The sequence below is a fragment of the Calypte anna genome, chromosome 1 (assembly GCF_003957555.1).
Source record: "Calypte anna isolate BGI_N300 chromosome 1, bCalAnn1_v1.p, whole genome shotgun sequence".
Taxonomy (NCBI): domain Eukaryota; kingdom Metazoa; phylum Chordata; class Aves; order Apodiformes; family Trochilidae; genus Calypte; species Calypte anna.
In genome coordinates this window covers 184,234,143-184,261,714 of record NC_044244.1, presented here as the reverse complement: position 1 = coordinate 184,261,714, position 27,572 = coordinate 184,234,143, and the positions used below count along the sequence as shown (strand labels likewise).

The 27,572-nt window shown below is 40.8% G+C and overlaps 1 protein-coding gene across 2 annotated transcripts; it reads right to left on the bottom strand.

The window, feature by feature from the left end:
• Positions 1 to 4,842: 4,842 nt before the first annotated feature.
• Positions 4,843 to 21,930, bottom strand: TMEM123 (transmembrane protein 123). 2 transcript variants are annotated; one of them, XM_030468276.1, is made up of 6 exons: positions 21,665 to 21,927; positions 16,426 to 16,494; positions 14,026 to 14,091; positions 9,300 to 9,485; positions 7,732 to 7,885; positions 4,843 to 5,613 (listed from the first exon to the last, which is right to left on the bottom strand). In XM_030468276.1, the coding sequence occupies exons 1-6, from the start codon at positions 21,732 to 21,734 to the stop codon at positions 5,589 to 5,591; spliced, it is 570 nt and encodes a 189-aa protein (XP_030324136.1). In that variant the 5' UTR covers positions 21,735 to 21,927; the 3' UTR covers positions 4,843 to 5,588. The 2 variants fall into 2 exon arrangements, with proteins under 2 accessions (XP_030324136.1, XP_030324140.1); XM_030468280.1 differs by lacking the exon at positions 14,026 to 14,091 and having other exon boundaries at positions 21,665 to 21,930.
• Between the last annotated feature and the right edge of the window lie 5,642 nt (positions 21,931 to 27,572).

Genomic DNA, 27,572 nt, shown 5'->3' with positions numbered 1-27,572 from the left:
AAGGGAAAACTCTATAGAGTAGGGATGATGGTTGGACTAGGTGATCCCAAGGGTCTTTTCCAACCTGAAAGATTTAATTCTGCATTGTAGCACTTGTAGTGTAGTGAGGCTGAGGTGTGCAGTGTCATGTTGAATGTTGGATGCAGATGCAGTTTTCTTCCTGTTAGGTATTCCTACAGAGACCCACCTGGGGTATATGAATTTAGGCAGGAGATGTATTCTGGACGTCACAGAATCATCCAGGTTGGAAAGGACCTCTGAGATCATCAAGTCCAACCCTTAATCCACTACCACTGTGGTGACCAGACCATGGCACTGAGTGCCACATCCAGACTCTTCTTAAAAACCTCCAGGGACAGAGAATCCTCCATCTTTCTGGGCAGCCTATACCAATATCTGATCACCCTCTCTGTAAAGAATTTTTTCCTAATATCTACCCTGAACCTCCCTGGACAGAGCTGATGTCATAGAATTGGCTGGGTTGGAAGGGACCTCAGAGATCATCGAGTCCAACCCTTTCCATGCCTGTCCATGCCCTCTTGTCTTGGGACATGAAAAGCTGTTCTCTGTTCTCTTGAACTGCTTAACATCAAATTGTTACTTTTGCTCTGGATGTTACTAGTGCAAGGAGTAAACTTCCGGAGCCAGCACTACATCACCAGTCCTTTGTTTCTTTTTTTAACTGAGTGTGTGAGAACATTGGTTACTGATGCTCCAGCCAGGCTTCCTCACTGATAGCTGTTGCCATGGGACTATAAACCCAGGAGTCTGGGGTATCAGACACATTCTGTGTAAGGAAGAGGCAGAACTCTGAACAGCACTGATCCTGCTGTGCTATTATCTAAAAAGGAAAGGAGTTGGGGTTGGGTTTTTTTTTCCTCTTTGAAGATGTCAAAATATGCTGGAACCCAGCAGGAAACTGCACGATAATCAATGTCCTAGTAGTGGCCTTCATGTTTCATTTTGGTCTGGTGAAATTTCTAAGTGAAAAGCTTGAGAACTTAGCTTGAGATTTTCAAGCTGATGTGTTAGAGGTTCTAGACTTGGTCTGAACAAAAACCTCTTCCTTCTCAATCTGTATAGCTTGGCATTATTATTTTGGCAGACAGAGAAGTGAAATACTCTGTACTTTAAGTACAGGATATTAGAGTTTTGATTTGCTTCATGGAAGATAGCTTTAGTTCTAAGGGAAGAATAAAGTCTTAGGAGCCATATATGCAACAGTAAAAAGAAGACAGCTCTCTACTTGTACTGACACCCATTGCTTTTCCTTGGGAGCCCTGTCAAAGAAATTGAGTTACATAGATTTTCATCCTGCACTTCAGAAGCACCCATCACCTCAGTGCTGGCCAGGCATAACACCTTTGTTTCCAGACTGCTTTAAACTGGATGTGGAGAAGGTCAGAATAAACAATAGACAAACTGAAAATTGAAAGAATTAAGAGTATTTAAATTCTGGAGGCTCTTAAGTGTTGTTTTGGAAGATCAAGATGAAATATATTCTCACTCTTGATCCAGACTTCGAAGTAGTATTTTTATAGTGAAGTAAACACTGAATTCTAATGCAAGCTGAAGTTTGGACACTGCAGGATCAATCCCAGGAACTGACAGTCCCTGTGTCTGTGCAGTTTGTGAGAACAGTCAAATGCAGATTCCTAAATTCCTTTAACTTTTCTGGTTTTAAGACTGCCAGCACCAGACAACTCCTCCAGTGTTGTCTGGAGAATGTGTTCACATTCAGCAGAGGTCAGGTCCATTCTCATTCTATATGCTTCCAGATGTCAGCTAAATTCCTGAGTTACTAAGCAATTCTTAGTCTCTGAAGCTGTTCCACTTTGCTTTTGGCAGTATCGTAATTCTGTTGCTTAAATCTTTTTCAATAGAGGATGTTAAGAATGCTGTATGCCTTCAGGGCAAAAATAGAGTGGCATGACTATGTAAGTGCTTTAACAAGTCTGAACAAAAAGGAAAGGTACAAAAGCAGATTTACAAAGGGGTAACGTTCCAGTTACTGAGTAACATGACCTTGCTTCAGTGGTTTTGGTTTTGGTGGTTTTTTTGTTTGTTTGTTTTAAATTAAAAAATCCCAAATACATCACTGCAGTATGTCTGGACTGCTTTGAAGCAGGGCTTCATCAAAACAATTAGGTTGGAAGAGCTATGACTTGGTACTAGAATACAGGCTAAAGGAGAGCTGCGTAAAAAGGAAAGACTTGTGGGAGGAAAGTGGAATGTCCTGCGACTTGGTCACGGGGTTGATCGTGATGTGCTTGAAGGGCAGAAGTAACATTCATGGTATCTGACTGAACGTGGATGTGTTCTGTAGCCAACAGATTATTTCCTAAGTCTGTTGCACTAAGTAATTTTAATGAGAAGTAAGTAGTAAGTAACTTTAATATGAGTGCAAAAATATGAATCTTAAGGATTATAAAATGAGTATAAGGGTTATGTGAAAGAGATGGAATAATTGAATGCTGTTGATGGGCTTAAAATGTGCTGTAAATGCAGTTCTGTGATGTGTCACCAGAGGGATTCCTACTTAGTGGGAACTGTGGTGACAGAGCCATGAGCCCCAGGTACACAGCCCTGCTGAGAGGATGAACTGGGATCAGTCAGATCATCTTTACAATGTTACTAAACTCGGTTAAGGAACATTTGAACGACTGGCAGTAGCATAAGTATATCTAGCAAAGGGGAGGAGCTATTTATGCTAAAAAAATGTTGCATAATATGAATATAAACAGATCATGAAGTTATAATTCAATTTAGAATACTTAATTACCAGAGATATGAGTGGGAACAGACTTCCATGAGGAAACTTGTATTTAGAAAACACTTCTTTACCCAGAGGGTGGTTGATGCCTGAGTGTTTAGAGGCATTGGGACAGTGCCCTTAGTAATGTGCTTTAACTTTTGGTCAGCCCTGACACTAGATCACAGAATCATAAAGGTTGGAAAAGACCTTCAAGCTGATAGCGTCCAACTGTAATCCAACTATCAGCCACTAAACCATTAGATGATCTGTTCTGTGTTCTATCCCTCAATTGCCTGGGACAGTGCTAGACTTCAGCCTATGAGACAAAAATCCACCATTCATCTTCTGCTCCAGCTACAGCTTTATACATCAGACTGGTCTACAGTGTGGTCGACTCCTGTGGCAAACCCTTTCACTGTTTCTGCAAGGAAAGAAAGTGCTAATGTTTAGTTAACATAATCAGGATTTTTTAATACTAAATTACTATTTCAATTATTTAATACAGTCAAGTCCTCTACATGTGTAGAACATTCAGGTCCCTCACTTGTTCCAATGCTGTAGAGACCTCCAAAGCTGACATAAATGTGTACTTGGTACAATACAGTGGAAAGCAGTCCTGTTCATTCCACTTTATACACATGTAGCTCAAAACTGGGGTTTTATTTACTTTTGGAAAGCAAATGCAAAGTTATAGGTGAGATTTCCCAACTGCACTTTACTTTGTCCAGTATCCAAACATCTGAAAGGTCAGGTTTCACATTTGCAATGACACAAAATAATTTTGATTTATTGTAGTAATGAGCTTACAAAATACATGACAAATGATTGAGCTGGGCAAAAATGCATTAGGTCTGTTGTTCTGGCATTAAAAGTATATATAGTGAACACTTTTTATTCCATGGCTATGACTGGAGAAAAGGTTGAGGGAATTACAAAACTGTCTAATAAAATAAAAATCCAATTAAAAATTGATATACCAGCTCCAATGATTTAATTTTATTTATTCATCTGTACAAGAGAGGTAAGACAATCCTAGTGAGTTGCACTTAATTGTTTTATTTTCTACAAGGTAAGGAACTGTAGTTCTATGGAAGAATTGTTACCAATGTCTTCAAGTCAAAATCATAAGCTTTCTACCAAGCAATGTAATTAAGAAAAAACACAAAAGTTACTTAAAATCATTCTCCCCCTGTACCTCAATATCAGCAGAAGCCCTGCTACCTTCATTCCAGGTGTGGGGCTTGTCTTACCAAGTCTGCTTATTCATCTTGGTTTGCTGGAGTTACCTGTGCCTTGGACATAGTGGCTTTACTGCTCCATCTGAACAAGGAAAACAACCATCCCCTTCTGGCCCCTTTACCATTGCACGTTGGAACATAACCATTGACTCAACAGAAAAGTTAACCTCTGCCAGGGTCTTATTTCCCCTGATGTGTTGTATCCCAGCTACCTGAGAGACCTCTGTGCAGTTCCTCTTGTGACCTTCCTCAGCTGTCACCACCTCCCAGCTGTGCCCTGCATGAGGGACAAGCTCCAGCAGTCCCCACAACACCAGCACCACTGACAGGTCTGCAAGTGGAGCCTCAACAGAACTGAACTGATACTCAGTGACATAAGCAGATGCTGGCCTCTGTTTCTTGGTCCTTGCCCTTGTTTTCCTTACACCAGTGTACATCAGGGGCCCAAAATCAGCAGGTTTACCTCTGTGTAAATGCAGAAGTGACATGGAAGCAGCATCAGCCATCTCGCCCAGGATGCCCAGTTTATTTGGGCCTTCAGCTGAAGGCCTTCTGAGAGATGCCCCATTGCCTTCAGTGAGCTTGTGCCCACTGTCCACATTTGCAGTAGTACTCAGTTCTGAAAATAGTTGTAAAAATGCAGATTACATTCTTCTAAAATGCTACATTGCAGATTTTCTGCTTTCTGTGGAAACTTCTGTGCAACTTCCAATGCTTATCAAATGCAGCTGAAACATCACATACAGCTTCATAATAATAAAAACCAAGAGTAGAATGATTGCTCTGTTCAACTTAAAAGCTAAGTTTTAAAAGCTATTTTCCTGTTTTGTCACATTTGTGATGGCACAATTACTTTTTTCCAGTTTTATTTTATCTTCATTAGAATGTGCTAGAAAGAAGAAGCTACTGATCACACAGTCCATTGAGACTAAGGGTCCATAAGGACCCACTTGGAGAAAAGGGTTTTGGTAGGTGTAGCTGCAGTCTGTCCAGGCTTCCTGCAGCTTCTCTCATGGTACAGCCTGGTAAGGAAAGTCTCTGCAGGTTGCTGGAGTTTAAAGTACTCATCCTCACTTCTATACAGTTAACAAACCAAGTCCCTTCATAGCCTAACAAAAATTAACTAATTGAATTGTTCAAAACCCAAGATCTGTAAACTAAAGCTCACATCAAACTTCAAAATAAATACAATTTCATACAAAATATTAGTAAAAAAACCCACAACATTTTACTTGCAAAAATTTATGCTTGGTTACAAAGGTACCTTATTTAACCTACTATATCCATTATGGAACATGTTGGATTCACACAATTTGAGAAATAACTGAACTTAGAATTGCAATGATGTTATCCACTGTGCTCTATTCCAGAGATTTGTGTACTTTAAAATTACTGTCTCTACAAAGTGCCAAGTTCCTCTTCTTACTATGAAAGCCAATGCAAATAAAAAAAACACCAGGATGTTTAAAGAGCTCCTAAACATTTTGCAGGATAACACCCAAGACAGGTTTAGAAGCTGTGATCTTCTGTATGAAAGGAAAGTTGTAACAGCTGAGATAGGATGGGTTTCCAACACTGTCTTCCCTGAAGTCTCTTTAAATGATGGCATCATGTTCATCACTGTAATAGAAAAATAGCAATTAATGTCCTGCATTACAAGCAAAAGTCAACATGAGACACAGGCACCCAGCTGCTGCTAAGAAGGTTATTTTGAACAAAGAGAGGTTTTCTAGCTGGGAAGGACTAAAGGTTCATTGATCTGGGAGCTATAGCCCTTTCTGAGCCAAGCCTGATGCTAACACAACGATTTAATGCTGTCAGCACTCCTTGAGCTTTGCTAGCCTTACTAACATTTTGGTGTTCAGATTCCATTCAAGGAAATCTTTTTATATCAGCTGTTGCTCAGGGATTTTTATCCAACCTAACCTGCAACAGTTAGCAACAGCTCCGTGACAGGTTTCCTTTGTTTCAAAGATACTGTTGATCTGAATTCTGCAATATCTATTAAAAAACTACTGTGGGTAAACGTGCAGCAGGGACACACTGGATTCCACAGCCAGCAAGTAGGAGTCAAGATGGAGAGAAAACTGAAGGCCTAAACACTAGCATCCTGACATGTCTAATGACATCACCTCACTTAAAACAAGCCTCTCAACTGAGATGGTTGATACTGAACAGGAAAAAGAAACACAAGCTAGTTTTAAGAACTTCCAGTTCTTAAACTAAGTGTGGGACAAGGAGGAAAGTCTGAATGCCTGGAAGAAAACCAAGTAGATAGAGCTGGTTATAAATGGTAAATGAGAAGGTGCAATTTTCCTTCAACTATTGACTAGAAAAGGGATGAGATTATCCAATGTGAAGTCAAAATCAGAGATAAAAGCATACTCCAAAGAGGAAAAAAGCACTTCCAAAAGAAGGACAATACCCAAGACAAGAACTGACCTACTGCCTCCCCTCTCCTGATCTCACATCACTAAGGAGAGAGACCAGTTGCCTGGAATATGTTGGTGGAAGAGAATCTGTTAGGAGCAGTTTTTCAAATTCTAGCCTAGAGGCTGTCTGAGGCCCACAGGTAACTTCTAAAGGGTCTTGAAAATACAACTAAGAAAAGCAAGTTTACATTCTGTAGGACTGTATTTGCTGTACAGCACTGACAGGGAAAACCCCAGCAGCCTACAGCTCAAAGTTTGAAAGTCACAGGTGTAGACAGAGTGACCTGAGATGGGATCCAGCCTGCACCTTTCAATATCCACAGCACAGACTTATTTATTCAAGAATTTCAGCTACCCTCACAGTAAGGGAATACAAACATGTATGGGATGGCTGATTCATTTGACAGATTGACCCTACTTTAGGGTAATAAGAATGGTATGAAAAGACAAGTTCAGATGCAGATGCCTGTATTTGGTTACATGAATTTCACTTCTCATTTCATGTACTTATGAAAGTATTCAAAGCAGGTTCAGTGCATAAACTTTTATGGACAGGTTTATGGACTTAAGAACAAGATAACACAAAGGATTAAATATAAGAAATCAACCAGTTGTCTACCTATACTGCAAGGTGGGACACAAGTTTTTAGTTAATATAGAGACAGTAAAATACTGTGCTTTAAAAAATGTGAGTAATGGCCACATTGCCTTTGGATATTTTCTGTGGCAGTAAATAAATAAATCAATTCAACAGTGGTGGCTTAGGAATGTGGAATATTAGATGTCTACCTTTAAAACTGGCTGCTCAAACTAGACTTAAAAGTACATAAAGGTTGATACAAAGGAGAGATGGTAAGAGTTCCAACAAGATGTCAGAACAGAAAACAGTTGTAACAAAGAAACAGGAAAGGAAGATGTAACAGAAAATAGAGCTATTAAAAAGTATTACTGGCAAGATGGAGGAAAACATCAAAGAGTAATTAGACAAACAGAGCCTTGCAGAAAATGTCATGAAGAACCATCAGTCTTGCAAATTGCAGCAAATATTTCAAGGAAACGTTTCATGGAAACAACCCTTTAAAAAAAACCCAATCAGAGGAAAAACCCCACTCAGAAGAAAGGTATAATAATAATAATGAGGAATAGCTGAAGGGGTGGAAGACAAAATATCACAGTAAAATCTCTTACTGATATTAATATAAACAAAACAAATTCATGTATTTGAGGTAATTCTCCTTGTTTTGTTTGTCCTTGTTTCCTTCAAGAGAATAATAAATTGACAGGGGACAATCCCATGGGAACTTACATGGTTCTGTACTGAATGCCTCTTCTGGAGTGGTAGGTTTTGCAGCCAATGTAGAGAATAACCAGAGATCCAAGTGTCAGCACAATGCCACCCACAAAACTGCCCACATCAAATCTGGAGGTTTTGGTTATGACAGCCTCAGATTTTGATGGGGCTGAAAAGAAAACAAAAGATGCTTTTTAAAGAGCTTGCAAAAATTTGAGGGACTCCTTTGTATTCTGCCCTTCCCATTCTATCTAAAGACACAACCAAGCAAATTTAACGTAGATCAGCTGGCCGGATACCAGTCAAGCATACTGAAACCTAGACCTATTTTTAGGTGACAGATTCTGGTACTGCAGGAGGAGCTCATCCAACTGCTTTCTGTCTCTGAAAGGCTGATTTCCCCTTCTTCTTTCCACCTCCTTCTCTCCTCTGCCTTTTACCCCCCTGCATCCTCCTCTTTCCACACATGCAGTGCCAGTTCTGCTGTTTACCATACCCTCCATGAGCCAATTTAACTCACTAAGCTGGCCTGAAATTAACCCAGCCAGAAAAGGAAGTTACTTTCAGTCAGAGCATACTGGGTCAGCCTGCAGAGGGGTCCAACAACCACCGAGTCACTCAATACAGTTATGTGGTGGGAGTAAAATACTTCTGGTGGTGATGAGCTTCACCTTGTTTCATGGGCTTGTACCCTCACTCTCCACATGAGGTCAGCTCTGCAGCCCAACACAAATATTGACATAGATAACATGGCCTTAGATAAGGCATAGCAGTTTACATGTGCAAACTGGTTTTATCTGCTACAGACTCCTACCAGAAGACCCAGTCTATGCCCATTTCTATTTATACTTGCCACAGAGAGCATTTCATGGCCAACTGAAAGTTCTGCTCAAGACAGCTCCCACCTACCCAATAACACTTCAGTGACATGTGAGCAACCCTGATCTGGTCAGAAGTGTAAGCATGAAGTGGTGTGAACAAGCAGCTAACTGCAAGCAAAAACTGAACTCTACTTTTAGTGGTTTTCTATTAAAGGGTACTGTCAGGATTGTGACTTACAAAGTGTGACACATCCATAGTCATATTCTATCCTACAGCAGGGATAAAATTCTTTAATTGCTACAAATGTGACTAACAGAACCCAGTTTTCTATTAAGCCAGTAGACATATTTTGAGCCACAGGTCAGCTGTGAAAAACAAAGTAGTAGAGATGAGTTCAAGGAAGCAGTAGAAGGGAGAACTGAACAAACACACCAGTTACATTAAAAAAAAACAGGCTTTCTCCTAACACTGCTAATCTCCTTGCTGGTGGCTGCTTGTTCAGACCATTTATATTTTTTCCCCTTCTAAATACATATGATCTTTCAGGTTAAGTTAAGCCTTACTAAGTAGGTGACGTGCTCAAAGCAACATTATTATAGCCAACTTAAAAAACAACCTTACTCTCATTTTTCAGCCAGCCAATACCTTCTGTCTTTGTTACACTATAACAATTCTACAATTGGACAACACTTCAACATACAAACTGTACAACACTTGTACAACATGCAAGCTTTTATGAGCTTCTTCAAGTGTGAACTCACCTGTTACAGAAGAGAAAGAAGTCTTGGAAGTTGTCACCACTGTAATATTTAATTGTGATGATGTGACTGATGAAGCTGTGGTGGAATTTGCTGTCTGGCTGGTTTTGGTGGGCTGAGTTGTCAGGGTGACAGTGGTGTTGGTGGGCTGATTGGTACCAGTCAGATGAGTAGCACTGTTGGACACACCTGGGAAATTTTTATTTTTGATGTCACACAGAAAAATACAAAATATAATAATTTTTATACTTATTAAATAAGCAGAATTTGTCATGCCCAAATATAATGACAGAGTAACAATGAAAATGCCACTGCATGGATATTCAGGCTTGCAAACAGACTCTTCCCTATGTATTTCCTTTGGAAAGGCCTAACTTCTGATTTCTGGAGCTTCAGGACAGGAATGGCTTTAAGGCAAGCCTGTAAAGAAAATCTGTATAATAGCTGATAACATCTAGATGGATCAATTTTTTTGGATAACATTCCATAGAATCTCACCTATTTTAAAACATGATAAAATTTTGGATGAAGAGTAGCTTCCCATTTGAAGTGCCCACTTTTCAAATAACTAAGCTTTTCTTATAAGAACAGATTTCGCATGAAAAGACTCTCTTGTCCCCCCCAGTTTTAGTAGTCATTTAATTTTTAATTTACTTTTGAATGAAACACTGGCCTTAACATGTCTTCACTTACATTAAACTTACCAGAGAGAATTATAGATGTATGTTAAACTGAAGGTTCAAAAGGTTTTTGGACACGTGGTAAGTAAATCTGATGGATAGTTATTATTTATTTCGTAGTGCAATGTCTTGCCAAGGTTAAAACAAAGATTTGACTGCTGTTTCCAGTATTTAATTTACACCTAACATCTTTAACTTATACCTAACACTCCCCCTTCCCTCCTCATAAAGCAGAAACGAACTTTTTCAGAATAAAAATACCATGAAGCAAAATTCAAGAATAATTAGATTGATATTTTATAGCAAAATTCCTAGAACTTTAGTAGAAGGCAGCCAGATACAACAATGACCCTAAGAACAATTACTTATTTTTCAAAGAAGGAACAAACACCGAACATGAACCTGTTACACCACTAAAACTTCTCTAAGAAGAAAATATGAGGCCAATAGCTTTTATGTATGAAGATATTTTAGGGAGAAGAAGCTCTCATTGCAGCTGCCTACTTCTGTATTGTTTCTATATAGTCACACAAACTGGGTTACTTTAAACACTACAAAAGCTTTCTATTATGAACATTCAAAAGTCTAATTATTATAACCATATTTTCTTGAAATTGTCTAAAAACCAGAACAACTGAAGAATAGGTAGTTTCATTTCAGTTCCATAGTAAACTTGACATTAAATTTTTGCTATTTTTTGTTTTTTTGGTACAGCATCTAAAATGGCTCGATAGAATTTTCCTGTAAGTGTGGTTTAAAAAGTGAGCAGCCACACACAGAATAGTGTCTTTGCTAAGACTTACCAGTTTCCTGTATAGATCTGAACATCAGAAGCTTAAAAAAACCCAAACAATAGACAGTGTAAGCATTCAGAAAGCAACTGGCCTACACACTCCTCTGAGACATTTAGCATTAAAACTACTGAAGCAGCCCAATATAGTCCTCTCAGTAAATGTTACTTATTTTCCCATTACCTGATGTTCTTATCATAAGTTGCCATAACCCTAGGAAACACTTTGAAATGAGCATTCATTGAGATGGAAGAGTTGGAGTACTATACTCATGTGCTTACCTTGTTACAATTAGGAAATTCAGTTCCTTTATGAAGCATGTGTAAAATACATCAGATAAAATTCAGGGCACATTTTAATACTTACAGGTAAACTCCTGGTACAATGATCTATAAATATCAAATGGTTCCTCATTGTAGGAAATAAGCAAGGAAATGTTTATATGGAAACCATCTACAGTCACATGATATGAAACCACACCTAAGAACTGCATTCCTAGTATAAAAAATACCAAAGGGAATGAAAGTCAAATTGGAATGAATTGGAACACAAGTGTTAACCAGTCAGTTTTCTAAGTTTTCCTTTTTTTCTTTTTTTTTTGAGCCATGATTTCTAAGAGTCAAGCTAGCTTGTGTTCCTGAACAATATAATGGTTAATGGTTCCCTGCGTAACACTACTAAACGATGTTACACAAAGATGGTACTTGTATCAGGGGCATTAAATTACCCTACAGAACACCTGAGTCAGCATATCCAAGCAGCTGCCATGAAGGATTTCACAAAATCTGCACATTACTTTTTCCTTCTCTCTTTCCTACTATAAATCCCTTTTTTCTTACTTTATCAAGATTACAGCACTCGGTGATGTAACATTTCTATTAAGAGTAAAATCTGGTTAATCTCCTACAGACTTCTTCTCCATTATTAGCATCAGTCATTTCAAAACATCAGTGGGAGGCTACCTGAGGCAGCTGAAGAATTTAAGAAGCTGACATGACTTGGGTACCAATCTGTTGTTTTGCATGTTTGAAAAATCTTAACCCTACTATTTTAACAAGAGTTAAGATGAAAGAACATTTGCCAGCAACATCTGTCCTTTTAATTTCCCTAATTACTTTTGCCCCCAAAGACCAGCTGGGCTTAATTGAACATCGTGCTAAAAAACCCAGACTGCCCGAGCTGATTTTTATTACTTAAAAAGAATGCACATCAGCAATACAGTTCAGGATTATGATGCGTTATTTTTAAAAGAGCCAAGTGTTTTACTTTGTATGCTACCTGTTTTTAAACATACACATATATATGCTGTGCTATATATGGGTATAAATATATAGCACATACACATATATAGCATAAAAATAAGTGTTCTTAGCAGCATGCACTACTTAACAGTAGTGTGCTACCTCAAAAAGAACAAACACAACAAAGTTCTGTGCCAACACACACACAAAAATTACTATTGAAAGCTCTTCCTAAAATAAATTATCTCTTTTGCATGGAAAATGATTGTATAAAACAGACTTTTGCTTCTGCAGTGAAAAACCTAACCCCAAGCCCCCAAAAACCCAAAAGCAGAGATTTTATAAGAAAAATTAAGTAGTCTTTATTCTGAAGAGGTTGAAACAGACAATCAAAATGGATGCATTTTGCCTTAAAATGTAAGAAGTTTCTTACAAACAAACAAAAAAGAGTGAAGCATGTGAATCATGATTGGTGAGAAGCAAGACAAAACTGTCTGTTAAGTTTGTACTGTGCCAAACAATAAAGGGCTCAGGCTTCCATTTACTATTTATTATTATGCAGACACAAGAAACTCACAGTCAGGGCTGGAGTGGAGGAAGTGCTGGAGCACAGAGTGAAACACCTGTGGTTAACAATGGCTTTACACACCAGGAAGGCCCTAAGGCAACACGAGGATTAAAGAAATCTCTCCACTTTCCAAGTCAGGCATGCTTAAACTAGTTCAGTGCAGGCAATGGAATGATGAACTGCACCACTTCCTTGCTATGAAAAGGTCTATGCAGAGATTTTTATTTTTTATTTTTTTCCTGGTGAAGTATTTTATTCTTAAATGATTAAGAATCAACCCCGTGGTGTGGTAGCTCAGAGGTTATCTGGAGACTACAGAGATACAGAAAGAGCTGTACTGGAAATGGAATGACATGGTTGGGACCTTATGATCAACATAAAACTCCAGAAGTACACAGAGTACCTCAGGGTAGGCACAATATTTCCGCCCTGCTTTCACGTGGCTCTTAGCACAAAGGGGACCCAGTTCATACACAGAAGTAGCTTTTCTTCTCCCAGATACAACCTTTTCTATCTGTGCACCACACACTGAACAACTGCATGACATTAGTTCTTATCCAGTCTTTACTGATGTGGTGAAATATGCCTGTTCAAGTTCTTCCAAAAAATGATTTCTTTCAATTTCCTTTTAAAATAATCTCAGATTGATACAGCTGACAGTTGGAACATTGCAAATCCAAATTAAATGCTTGTATGTGTTCCACATTAAATACTTTTCTAACTCTGCAAGTTGATCTAATACATATATTTCTTCTTTCATCTTTGTAAAGGCATTACTTATTTTGGAGCATCATGACTGCAATGCTGTTGCCCTGGGAAATCAGTCTTACCTACTGTTCTTTTTTGGGGTTATGAAGGAAACATGGCAGTGCTAGCAAAATTCAAAAGACAGTCTGGGACAGATTGTCTCAGATCTGCCACTTGTGTCTTGCTTGAACTTCACTGTTTTGTGCTATGAACTCTGTAGAAATATTTTCTATAAAAGGTGGCATGAATACTACCTAAAAGGAAATGGAGTCTTATTCTTTAAATTCAAGCCCTAGAACTTCATTATACCCTGAATCTACTTACTGTGAAATAACATTAAACAGATCATTGTTGGCACAACAACCTATTCACCTTCAGTCCATGAAAATGGAAGAAGTTTGCTAAGAAACAAAGACTAAAAAGACCATTCTTTCAATTATTCCTTAAATTTTATTTTTATTCCTGTTTTTCAATGGCACTGTGAATGTCATTGCTTCTCTTAATGAAGCATGCTACCTAAATTTGAAAAAGAGCATAGCTTCATTTCAGAGTTGTTTTACGTGTTGCTCCGATCCCTAAAATGATAATGTCTCCCTCAAATACCCACCTTGATTGGTATTTCTTTAGAATTTGGAATGATCTGGGGTAGGTTTGGCTCTATTTTCTAGGTTCATAGTAATGGACAAATGAAGACATACATACCTACTGCAGAGGTTGCTGCAGATAGTGTGGGTGATGAAACAGTAATATTGGATGAACTGTCATTGCCTTCCAGGAAAAAGAAAGCAAGAAATGTTATTAATTTTCTTTTTCACATACTATAATTAAAGTACCCACAGCACAGTAGTCTCCTCAGGGTATCTATGTTTGTGGGCTAGAAGAGGGAATATAGCAGAGCACCCCATCCCAAAGCAGTGAAGCAAGAACATAGCTACCCTGTATGCACAGCAGTGCCCAAACAGTCTACACCCAAAGCAGGTCACACAGAAACATGTACAGATGGGTCTTGAAAGTCTCTAGAGAAGGAGACTCCACAACCTCTCTGGTCAGCCTGTTCCAGTGCTCCATCACCCTTACAGCAGAAGAGTTTCTCTTCATATAGAGGTAGAACCTCCTGTGTTCCTGCTTATGTCTGCTGCCCCTTGTCCTATCACAGGGCACCACTGAAAAGAGACTGGCCTCTTCTTCTTTACACCCACCCTTCAGATATTTATAAATATTAATAAGATCACCTCTCAGTCTTCTCTTCTACAGACCAAACAGCCCTAGGTCTCTCAGCCTTTCTTCATTCATGCTCTATTCCAGCCATACTGTCACTGACTTTCCTGACCTACAAACTGCTTTCATGCTAAGAACATACTGTATCTGTGTCAAGTAGAGACAGACCAATACCCTGTGAAACATCCTTTTATGGGCTGCTCTACACAAAAAGAATCCTAAGAATGTACCAGTTTTCATATATTTAAAATATAAACCATGTTACAGTCTTAATGGTTTTGTCTTTCCCTCTTTTTCTTTCACGTCTACTTTCCTAATCCACTTTCCAGCACCTTTCTTGCCCATGTTATTTCTAGCTTCTCAGGCACCCTCCCACTCTCACTTCTGTCCCCATTGCTGCATCCCTCTTCAGTGTTTCTTACAGGTTAACAGCCTCTTCTTCTTGCCACAGATCTACTGGGGTGTTTGGTAACTCCCTCTTCTGGAAGCATCTCTCTCCATACCTCCCTCCCTTCCTTCTGTACTGCAGCCTACACCCATTCTGTGATTATATTTTTCTCTGAAGTAACTGATCTTTTCCAGCATCCTCCCACAGTGCTGGCACTGTGTATGCTTTGCTGCAGCTCCACTGCCTTTCAGCACGGCTGGGAAACAAAGTGTATAACCTCAGAAATGTCCACAGCAGTGACAAAGCTACCAGAATCAAGAAGCAGGAGTGTTTCCTGCTGTTCTTACCACCGGAAGCATAGTCTAAAATTCTGTCACCTCTCTTTGCAACTGCACACTTTATGAGCAACCTCAGGTTTAAAAACAAATGCAGCATATTTAGACCTTCATACCACCTACCAAAAACAAAGAGAGGAGGAATTACAGAGGGAATGACTTTATTTTCTGGTATAATCATAGCCAACAAGTCCTACCATGGAGTCTTGTGCAGACAACCCTTACACCGGTATTCCTGGCATATTCAGTTGCAGATTTAATTGCCTTTGAGAAACACTCTATGCTTGTAAAATTACAAACACATTCTTTGCTGGATACATTCAGTTTTTTACCAGGGTAAGCCCAGGATATGCCTGGGGCTAACACAGCTCTGGGTTTCCCCAGGTTCTGAGTGCTTACTTTTGCAATTCTGGAAGCATATCTAGATGTGGACTACATGCTCATACAGGTGAAAAGGAGCCACATACGCTGCCTGGAATTTAGGTTTGAGTTAGTGATGCAATCACACAGGACAGAATGAGTCAATGAGCACAGTTCTGGCTATACATCCTGCTTGTTGGCCAATAGCAAGTAAGAGAAGTTAAGTAGTACAGGGCAAAAATGACTCAAGAACTAAGCCTTTTCCACAGCACATGCTTAAAGGTGTATAGTTTAAAGCAGTCAAAATGAGACTACTTTATGAAGCATTATGAACACGTCCTTTCGCAATGAGTTCAAGCATGGTGGACCTAGAATCCATTTTGACACTAAAAATCAAATTAGAAGTGCCTTGCCTTTTTCTCAAGACCACTGAAGTCTACCCTAGTGGGTTTCTTGTGCTGGTGGTTCTCTTTTTAACTGTAAATTGATGTCAACAGATACTTCTGGTTCCATACACATCACTGTCCCATGTTATTTCTCCTCTCTCTGTTGGTCTGGGGCAACTAAGGACATGGGGTTTGAGCTGTATTCTACTGTTCATCAGTTCCTCTTAGTTATCTTTAACTCTCCTTCAATAAATGTGACACTCGGAGTACCTCCCTCCTGCCCTACAGCTGTTCAGAATTTTTTAAAAAACAAACAAAATAAAGTGCAAAATATTACAGTTTAAGGCATACAATAATATATACTGCTTTTCTTGATGCTACTAAGGAAAAGCAACACAAATAACAAGAGTATTACCTTGCAACTTATGACCTGGAATTGTAGTTAAGGGTGCAGTACTGCTGGAGTTGGTTATCTCTTGATTTCCTACATAAAACCAAGAACAATAAGATAGTTTTAGATGCTTTATTACTAAGAAGTGGTGAAAAAAAAAGTTAGTACACCATCTGGCACTTGCTTTGGGCATAAAAATGACTCAACTACCATGGGAAGTTGGGTATAACGATACAAAAGCATGGTACCACAACAGCCTTCTCTTAGCACATTAAAAACAACATTTGCACTACCCAATCACCAAATGAACCAGAACTCCATCCCATCCTCAGTTTTACCTTCCCCATCATCACCATCCCAAATTCTCTTCTTCCTTAAGACAAAAAGGAGACTGAAAGAAGAGGCAGAAGGATCACACCACTGGTAAAATATCACCGTGCCCTAAAGATTAATTGATGCTCAGCTATTCTCTCCTCAGTGGCCCACAAAAAAAGTAGTAAAATTTAAAGATAAACTACACAGAATGAAAAGTCTGGCATTCACATGCATGCAAGAGGATCAGTTGTGGATTCTGCCTTTGCCAAGCAGAGTTTAGTTTTGGTTATTCATAAAGATATTCTTCTGAAGGCAAGCACATGGGTTGCACTCCACAGAAAGAGGACTCTTGCATAGTAGTTACAAAACTTTAGTGAACATTTCAGAACGGTGAAGTTTGCAAACACAAATGACAAATCACTTTTTGTATCTTACCCCTGTAATATCGAGGGTAGAACTGCAAGATATGTTAGACTGATAATTAGGGATCCTAGGGAAAACAAACAAAAAGGAAGAGAGGGAGAGAGGTAAACTTGAGCTTCCTCAGGAAGGCCCTAATCCTGTAGAAAGTGGTCTACATCAAAACTAATCTCACACTAAACAATGATCTGACTGAGGATGCAAAGCCAACAGAAAGCTGGCATTACTGCCTCCCCAACAGTACACAATTTCCTGCTGCCTCAACCAGCAGTATGGGCTCCCTGTAGAATTGGTGAAAGAGAGGGCCAGGAACCAGAGGTGGATGGGAAGACAGGATTGTATTAGGTCTAGTTCAGATCAGCCTGGACTGCATACCTTGAAAGGTGCTAAGGACCTCATCTAGCTCAAAAGATACAAGTTGGTTTTTTTTTCCAAACAGCCCCCCAACAACATTGATAGGTTTCTTAATTTGGATCACAGGCAGCTGCTCCAGAGTACAAATACATTTTAACATCGAGTACTACATAAGCATTATGCCACACTGGAATGCATGCCAGTGATGAGACTATTCCTGACCTGATCTCTATCCCCAGACTGATATTTTGGATTTGAAGCCATTTTTATCACTGCAGGGACAGCAGAAGACTTCAGCCAGGGAGGCAGAAGGAGGTCCTGGGTTAAGGCAAAGGGGAAAGCAGCATCCATACTGATGTACCAATGGCTCTGAGAGCTGAAGATTCATTACAGACCACAGACTGCACAGGGCAACTGGCCCAAAGCAAAACAATGAGGATTTTTTGCCTTCTCATGGGGGCAGAAAGGCAAGGGTTAGAAGTTAGCATTGACCCAGGTGTAGACAGGCAGGTGTAAGCACAGGAAGGAGGGGCAGAGGAAACCAGCAGCCAGTCCCAGCGTGGAAGGCCCTGTGCCTGAGCAGAGGTAAAGGATCTCTGTGTTCATTTTTCATGATGAAAGAGAGCATAACCAAGGAAATACCCAACTTATAACAATGCACTGAAGCACCAAATACAGGAAATGGACAAGGGAAGGGAATCAAAAACATTTTTGTCAGGCGACTCCTATGTATTCCTCTTTTTAAGGTCAGGGGCAGAGGCAGGTGAAACCCTAAGTGCCTGTGGCTGCTGGGGTGTATCTGGAGGCAAGCGTGTTCCTGTGAAAGGCACAGCACAGATGGGCACCCAGAGGGCATCCAGGGCCTCCCATGGTTTTGTTGCTGCAGCGTGGAAGAAGTCATGGGTTGGAGACAATTTAGATAAGCAGCCATTGAAAAGGGCAGAATCAGGCCAGTTCATCCACTTTTATAGTTGGAATTCAGTTTCCAGAAGTGGCATTCAGACACAGAAGCTGAAGATCTGAGCTTATGTTAAACACAGAGATGCAGGGTGACAGTGACAGCTCCAATACCTATTGAATAGGGTAAGAGTTTAAATGGACCTGATTTTGCCAGATCCTGAAAAAACATCAACACAGTAGATAACACCCATAAACCTTTAACATTAGGAATCTATAGCTCAGGCATGTACCAAATTACTGTCCTCTGTCTATGAAGCCTGGGACATACAGTAACAAGGGGTGCTAATCACTGAGCTTCCCTTCATGCAACAAATCTCACTCCCACACTCACATTTAAGACAAGCATTCTTCCAAGGACTCAGAGTCTTCATATGTAACCGAACTTCATGCTGCATGAAGATGTTGGGAGTATAAACTCACATTTTCACACGTTCATTCTGGGGACACCTCAACCTCAGACAAAGAATTACGTCTGAGCATCTTTTCTTTTCAAGTTTGATGCACAGCAGATAAGAGTTTTATGACCATGCCATTATATTTTTGTTGATTTAAAACCCAAGACATACAGACACAATGCAGTCCATTAGAAAGATTTCCTCCTCACACAGTAACTTCTGAACAATTCAAATGAGTAAAGGTTGACGTGCTGTGATGGTTAAGGCAGCAACATGAATATAACCATCCCCTAGTGTCCACCATTAGGATACTAACTCTTCTCTAGTTGAAATTGATGAAACTCAGATTCTGCAGATTAAAACAAAAAAGGCCCCCTGACCTCAAATCTATTTTAACATCTGCCAGGCAACTTCCTAAGACTATAAATTCAAAATCTTGCTGTCTAGAAACCTTGTATTTCTTTTCCCTTTGATTCAACAAGGTCTTTTGATATCTATTTTTGAGCTATAAAGAAGGTTATTGCTTCATATGGAGACAGAGGTCAGGCAGGATTATCTCAGCAACTTTCTGGACAGGTCCTCATGCCATAACATTGTGAAATCTTACAAAGGAAAGCATAAACACCACTACACAGATGCCTATGGAAATAACATGGAGCCATCTAACCAATTCTCAGCCATGGTCTGAGACTGAAATAATACCCTATCTGCCATCATCCACGAGATGGATGATCTCCAAGTATATGGAGATAAACTGAAATCAAAATGCCATACCTGTTTTCAGGTCTGGAGGCTACTACTGCTGCTCTTTTCTTTTTTTTTTTAACTGAAAGTAGTTCTGTACACAGATAATCTCTTGGAAGATGTTGCTAGCCACCTTTTCTTACCTTTTCTGATCAGAGCAGGAAGGGGATGGGGGCAGTTTCCTGCCAGGGCACAGGAATCCTCACTCAGGTATCAGGAAGGCAGATGGATTTTACATAATAGTGGGTAAGATTTTTCCTAAACCATAACATTTTGGTGATGTTTCTTTAACTGGCTTGACCAACACATAAACTTTTCAGCACAGTAAAAAGAACAGCATTATACTGAAATTACCAGCCTGTCCAAAACTCTTAACTGGAGTGAGGACAAACCTACCGTCACTTTTAATTTCTGCAAATCATAGTATTTAATGGGTTTCAAGCTTTCTGCTGTAGTATTCATTAGTGAAGCACTAACTTTTGCTGAAACCAACACAAATCTCAGCAGCAGTTTCTGGAAGTTTCTGAGCAAGCGGGCAGAAAAAAAGGGATATGTCAATAATGTTAGACTGAGCCTTAAAAGGGAACAACTTCTCTCAACATATTATAAAAAGTCTAGACAAAGAATTCACATATAGGGGAAGGACTACATTTGGTTGTCAAAAGTTAGATGAGATCATCCCTATCCCATGAGACAGCAGGCTATATACACTGAGTTAAACCAGCATATGAACTCAGGAAGCAGCATGATAAAAGACAGATCACGCCAGTCTTATATCAAATGAAATGGCAGTCTATCAGTGTAAAATGGAGGCCATAATACCTCAGCAAAGCAATAAACCAATAAACTTGGAAAAAAGCTTGCTCTTTGTGGAAAGAGAATGATAAAGCTGCTAATGTTCTTTCCTTTATTTTTTGTATCTGTTTATATTATATCTTTACCAAATTAAACAACAGGATATTAACACTGTTGGACTGACTGCTCCTCCTCAACATTATTCACGGCAGGTTGATTTTCGTACCTATCTTTCAGCTTCTTTACTTTGAAAAACTATGGGACACTGTATGGGGCATTTCAGTCTTCTGAAATGAAAGCTCAAACTTCTGTACATCTCATTTTATTTGTGTGTCGACGATTATCTCCTGAATCTGGTCTTACAGCACCTGAGTTAAAGCACAAGGAAAGTGGAGTCTGTGTATTTACTAGAATCGGTCCTTAAAAAGAGGCATCGCTGCAAGTGTGTGACAGAAAGACGACAGAACACACCGTCTGTCCCAACAGCAAAGCCATCATGACTCCAAAGCTATTAAAAGCCACTTGCCCCAAGTACAGCAAGCCTCAGAGAACAGCATCAAGAAGGGCCAAGAAAGCATTTCCTTCCAGTCCAGTCCTATCTGGGGCAGCGTGGCTTTCCCCACTCCTCTGGGTACCCACAACGGGAAGGTCCTTGCTCCATGCCCCGGGCGAGCTGCAGGGTCTGCAGAGCATCTCCCGCTGTGCCCCCGCATCTTCCCGCACCGCCGGCAGATGGAGGAGAGGAGCCACGGGGCGTGCTTGGGCATTCCCACACACACACCCCAAAACTCAACACCTCCCTGTTTGCCTGGTTGTTTTTTCCATTTCCGTTTTTGTTTTTTGGTTTTGTTTTTTTTCAGGGAGGGGGGGGAGGAAGGGGGTGTTAAATATTGGTTTTACTTCAAAAACATCCTGACTAACAAGCCTCTCCCTTCGTCTTTTCTGCCACTGGCCCGGTTCTACAGAAACTGGCCATGCGCATGGTCCAACCTCAGCTCTTGTTCGAGAAGGCGGAAAGAAAAATAAATCAGAAAACGACCGGAGTTGCTCACAGCCGGACACCCTCACGAAGGGGCACTGCTCCTCGGCCCCGCTCCCGGACCCCAGCCACACGGGGAGGCCCGGGCCCGCCCGGCAGAGGCTGTGGGGGTAGCGAGGCTGACACGGTGCCTGGGGGCAGCTCCCACCGCGGCTGCCGCATCCCTGCCGGGCCAGGTGCCGCCTCGCCGCCCGTTCCGCCGGACCCTCGCCCATCCCCCCCCCCCGCCGCCGTTACTCACGGGAGCCGCGGGCGAGCAACAGCAGCGCTGCCGCCTGCAGCGCGCAGGAAGCGGCGGTGAGCAGCCGCATGGCTGCTGAGAGAACCGCGGGTCTCCGGCCTCAGAGCCGCCAGAGCACGCCAGCCGCTGCCTTGCCCCGGCCGGCGCAGCGGGGCGGGGCGGAGAGGAGAGCCGGGCCGGGCCGGGCAAGGGGGGGCGCGTCCTACGTGTGAGGCTGTTGCCGCTCGTCCCGCCCGCTGGCAGCGGCAGCAGCGCTGCTCCAGCTCAGCGCGGTCTCAGCGCGGGCCGGTCCGGTCCTGAGGCCGCTCCTCAGGCCGCTCCTCTGCCGGGGTGGCCCGAAGAGTGTGTGGCTCTGTCGCCAACCAGCCCTCCCCACCTCCGGCGAGCTCCCATCCCGCTGCCGTTTATACAGGCGAGGCGGCAGAGCTTCGTGGAGTCCGTAAGGAGAGACCAGTAAGTACGAGCTGCCCGAATTTCCCAGCGTGCAGGCGGAAGCGATGCCCGAGCAGCCCCCGCTGGAAGCGGGAATGGAGCGGCGGGAGCGCTGCCCGCACACATCCCTCAGGGCTACTGGTGTCAGCCCGTACCCACCAGAGCAGTACAGCGAGGATTTCTCCTCCCCTCTGAATACACCTGGCTATGGATACTCTCTGTTCGCAGCTTGTTGTGAATGTAATAGATTGAATAGAATGAAGGGACCTTAAAGATAATCTTAAAGACAGGGTCTCCTTCCATCAGGCGAGGTTTCTCAAAGCCCCATCCAGCCTGGCCCTGAACACTTCCAGGGCTGGGGCCTCTCCCTCCTAAACTAATGCTGGAGCCTGGAAGTGTCACTGCTCACACAGGTTCGCACAGCGCTGGTTATAAGAGAGTCTCTGCTTGTGTTTTATGCCCTTAACTCACCAGAGCCAATGCTGTGGAGGTATTCTGGAATTCCCCGATGTACTCAGAAAATTGTGAAACTGCCTACAAAGGTGGCAGAGAGAAGTGAAGGACAAAACCAATTTTCAAGTCTTTCAACAAACACCAAATGGAACAAGATCATGCTAGAGCAATCAATGCAAGACTTTCCAACACCTCTTGCCTTTACACAATAGAGAGCCTGTACTATTTTGCAATATCTCAGTTCCTAGTAACTCATCAATTCTACAGGATTTATGTAGCTATCTCCACAAGACTATGACTTGTCGTTGTTCCATGCATCTTAACTACTCTTTACCTGCAGATATCCAAGTGAATTTCTGGCAGTGTGCCTTAAGGTGGCTGGGAGTTGTTCATATGATAAGGAAACATTCTGGGAAAACTTAGTGGTAGTAATAATATTTTGATATGTGGTGAAATGAATGATTTCCCATATAGATCTTCACATAGAAGTAGGATTGGTTGGTTTATGTTTTGTATTTTGTTGGTGGGGGCTTTGTTGGATTTTTTTTTCCTTTTTTCCTAATTCAGTACATGATATTCAGTGTCAGGGAGGAGCAAGAATGGGTGTAATCCCACAGGCCATGAACAGGAAGGGATGGTGAGAGTGGCAGGGTCCACCAGCAGTCCTGGAGAAGCCAAGGTTATGAGCCTGATCCAGGGAGTCCAGCTGGGAGGGAGGAATATCCTTGATGCTTAAAGTGGGTAAGTTGATGACATGTAACTGCTGGGACATTCATATAAGTATTACAAATGAAAGTCCCACAAAAGAATTAAAAATCTAAAATCCAGAAGTCATAGAATCATAGAATTGGCTGGGTTGGAAGGGACCTCAGAAATCATCGAATCCAACCCTTGAACCTGTGGCCTTTTCTGTTAAGCAAAACAGAGATTAAGCGTGACCTCATTTTTAAAGAAAAAAAAAGAAAAAGTAAGAAAGTCACATGCATCTTTATTTCTAATTATCCAGAACCCCATGTTATGATAAGAGTAGTATTTTAAAATGGAATGTTTAAAATTCAGTTTTGGAGCCTTAGTTTAGAGTGCTTCCTATGAAAAAAGTAAGGAAAAAGCCTTAAGCATCCTTAGCTATCTCTCTAAGTACATTCTCAGATAAACTTTTAAAAACCGTATTTCCAGTGATATCTGAGAAATTTGCCTTATTCCCTCACATAATTTAGTATGATATTTGACAAGGGACTAACATATCCAAAGGCTTTTCTTTCTAGTTCCTCGAAATGGAATTCTGGACCAGAAATATTTTTTTAATTGACTATTCAGAGTCATACATAAGGATATATGGAAGATATGAATGGAAATAGGGATCCCACAAAATACCCTTTAATTCGCATTGTTTTGATGCAATTCTAGAAGATAACAATTCTTTTATTAAAGGAAGGACAGTAGCAGGGAAGTGTATAGGCAATGGAATGATTCTGGTAACAAGGGGTGTCCATTGCTACAAGTGTTCTGATTTTCTAATCAACCTCTTGGCTGCCTTTGCATTATGACAGCATCACCAGCTCACAAGTGCCTGAGCCCTAACTGTGGCCACCAGCAGCCAACCACCCACTCTGCATAATAAAATAATAAAGTAGCATAAAAAGGGAGTTAAGAGTGCCTAGAAAAAGAAAAGACACTGAAAAAATTATCCAGACCCATAATCATTAACTGATTTAAATGAACTTTGCATCACACACAAGACCTTTTAAGAAAGACAGTAAAACGGTGTGTAAAATGATTCCAAAAGTTTTGAGAGCAAACTCAACTGAGTATTTTAAAGTAACATAGATCCAGGACACATATAAAAGTTGTTCAGGTTTGAAGGGAAGAAGATGAAATTCAAATGTTTACTTTTAGCACGTTGCAGTTGCTTGATCTGATTTAAAGAAAATGTTTTCTGGAATAAATTTAAATAAAGACTGCATCAGTTGAGGTAATAAGAATAATGAAAGTAGCTTATTTTAAAGACAGTACAATCCTATCATTCATCTTCAAAGCATTCATGTATTATCTTCTGATGTAACATATAGAGTTTGCTTAAAGAAAGTACACAATACACAGAGAAGGGTGGAGAAAACCCTGACAGATTATTTGTTGGAAAGTAGATGTGGTTTTCTATGTAATACATTTAGAAACCTATGAGTGTCTAAAATTTCTCATCTTTTTATTTTAGGAGTCACTCTATTTGAAAAAAATAACAATTCCTTGTCCCATTTTTTATATGTATCCAATACATTGTTTACAGCCTCATCTACTAAGCTTGTTTTGCAGTCATTTTGCTTTCTCTAAAAATCATAGAATCATAGAATCATAGAATTGGCTGGGTTGGAAGGGACCTCAGAGATCATCGAGTCCAACCTTTGAACCACCGTTGCAGTTACTAGACTATGGCACTGAGTGCCACATCCAGTCTCTTTTTAAATAGCTCCAGGGACAGAGAATCCACCACTTCCCTGGGCAGCCCATTCCAATGTCTGATCACTCTCTCCATAAAGAAAGTCTTTCTAATATCTAACCTAAACTTCCCCTGGCACAACTTAAGACCATGCCCTCTTGTCTTGTTGAAAGTCGTTTGGCATAAGAGCCCAACCCCCACCTGGCTACACCCTCCTTTCAGGTAGTTGTAGAGAGCGATGAGGTCTCCCCTGAAGTCCTTCAGACACAGAGTTTGCTGATTAGTAAGTAACATAGGTAGGTGTTTCTATTTTTAAATAGCCAAGCTTTCTAGATTGGTTACAAAGAATTCCTGACTGTATTGTTTAGAGCCCAGCACTCTGTGATGGGGCATTGTAATGAAGGCTGTGTTCAGTGCCCTACTTCAGTTAGTCAGGGCTGACAAGTTTTATTCCTTTTTATTTATTTTAATATTATTGAGTATCCTGAAATCTGATGTTTTTTCCTAGAATGCTGCATATATGTTTCTGTTTCTTCTTATATCTGTTGATGAAAAACAGTCAAGGCAAGAGAATCAGTCACTGATATAAAAATCCCCAACCCACCCCTTCTTTCTAAAAGCAAGAAATGCTGTTTGTGATTTAGCAGCTGAAAAATCTGTGAATTCTCTCAGTTATATAGCTCCATGCTTTCTCTATCAATGGTCTTAAAATAGAATTACAGAATTTTCAGGGTTGAAAGGGACCTTAAAATCACCCAGTTCCAACCCCCTTGCCATGGGCAGGGACACCTCCCACTAGATCAGGTTGCTCACAGCCCTGTTCAGCCTGGCCTTAAAAAACTGCCAGGGATGGGGCTTCCACCACCTCTCTGGGAAACCTGTTCCAGTGTCTCAGCACCCTCATGGTGAAGAACTTCCTCCTAACTTCCAATCTAAATCTACCCTCCTCTAGTTTGAAATGAGAGCAGAGAAGGAAAATCATCTCGCTTGACCTGCTGGCCACACTTCTCTTGATGCAGCCAGGGATCCCGTTGGCTTTCTGGGCTGCAAGTGTACACTGACAGCTCCTGTTGAACTTCTCATCCACCAGCACCCCCAAGTCCTTTTCCCCAAGGCTGCTCTCAGGCCAATCCCTGCCCAGCCTATATCAGTGCTTGGGATTGCTTTGACCCAGGTGCAGAACCTTTAACTGATAGTGTTTCCAGATCATAATTATGATTGACATCTTTTAAGCAAAGGCTAATGATTTGTATGCTGTTGCTATGAAAATGTGTGCAAAATAGGTCAGTGCTGCAATATGCAGATAGGTAAGTCTTTATTTTGTAAATGGTTTTGATTCCAAATGATTTTGCTAAAATCTACCTTAATAGTAAGATGAAATGTTTATACTGGATTTAATTCAACCAGGTACTTTTGTTTGACAAATTGGGTCACCTTCTGGGTAATTAGCAGTTTGTGAGCTGCAGACTCATGTGAGGTTTTGCTATACTGCTCAATGGGAGCACCATGATATTTGTACTCATGGGCCAATGCTATAACTCTGTCTCAATGTGGCTGAAAATCACATTCTCATAAATAAGTGAGGGGAAAATAGTATCAGACTCTGATCCTGAACTGAAAAATGTGCTGCAGAAATTGATAAGGCAAAAACTGATAGAGCAACAATTTTTCTGTCAGTAACCCTTGGTACTTTGAGAAAGCTGTTTCAAATATCTGGATGTCTTACTGTAGTCACCTATACATCCATTTTCTCATGATTTTTTTTTTTTTTTTTCATATGAGTTGTTTGCTGACACAAATTCCTGGAAATACGGGGTTAAACCATGACAGTCCCTTTTTCATGTCCAATGTTGGACTTGAAGAGTTTGAATTGATGACAGATTTGAGTGGAATGTGCTAGACTGATTTCGTAGCTGTTATTGCTGTTTAGTTATGAATTGACAGGCTCCTGTACTTGCCATGGGGTTGCTTGCCTTGCTGTCTATTAGAGTCCAGTGCTTGTTAGTGGTTACTTTTTGCTTTTTCCACTTTCTATATTGCTGTAGTGCTTATCATCTTATTCTGCTGTGTCTGAAAACATTCTGATAATAGCAATGACCACATGCCCAGACTGGCTGATGGCAAGGGCATCACTGCTGTTCCTGTGCTGCTGAACTGGACAGGCTGGAACTCCAGTGTGAACTTGATTTGAAGGAATTGTGACCTGTGGATGAGCAAAAAACAGTTAAACCCTGAAAAACTGTGGCCATGGCTATACCTCTGAAGGGATTGTGGACCAAGGGTAAGTCCATGCTGAAGAAGATACAACTTGAAGCATCTGTGGCTGTACCTGAGTGTGCATCAGCTTCTGAATGTACATTCATGTTGGGAAAGATTTACAGGTCCATAATATGTAACATACGATACATTAAATTAATGTGTTTTATAGACATCACCTCTAAGTAAAGTATCCACAGGGAATAACGTCATGTTCACTGTTTGCACCTCTCTGACAGCACAAACTGTCAGAAATAAAAATACCCTCCTTACTTTAAGCATAGGCATTTTGAAAATGGGCTACAATAAAAGGTTTATGGTGTTTCTGCTTCA

What these genes read in the sequence shown, in the direction of transcription:
- TMEM123 (XM_030468276.1), bottom strand. Translation starts at nt 21,734, where the DNA reads ATGCGGCTGCTCACCGCCGCTTCCTGCGCGCTGCAGGCGGCAGCGCTG. An exon ending in TCCAGGTCATAAGTTGCAAG is followed by an intron (nt 14,092 to 16,425) that starts GTAATACTCTTG and finishes TTTTCCTGGAAG; the next exon opens with GCAATGACAGTTCATCCAAT. An exon ending in TGCAGCAACCTCTGCAGTAG is followed by an intron (nt 9,486 to 14,025) that starts GTATGTATGTCT and finishes AAAATTTCCCAG; the next exon opens with GTGTGTCCAACAGTGCTACT.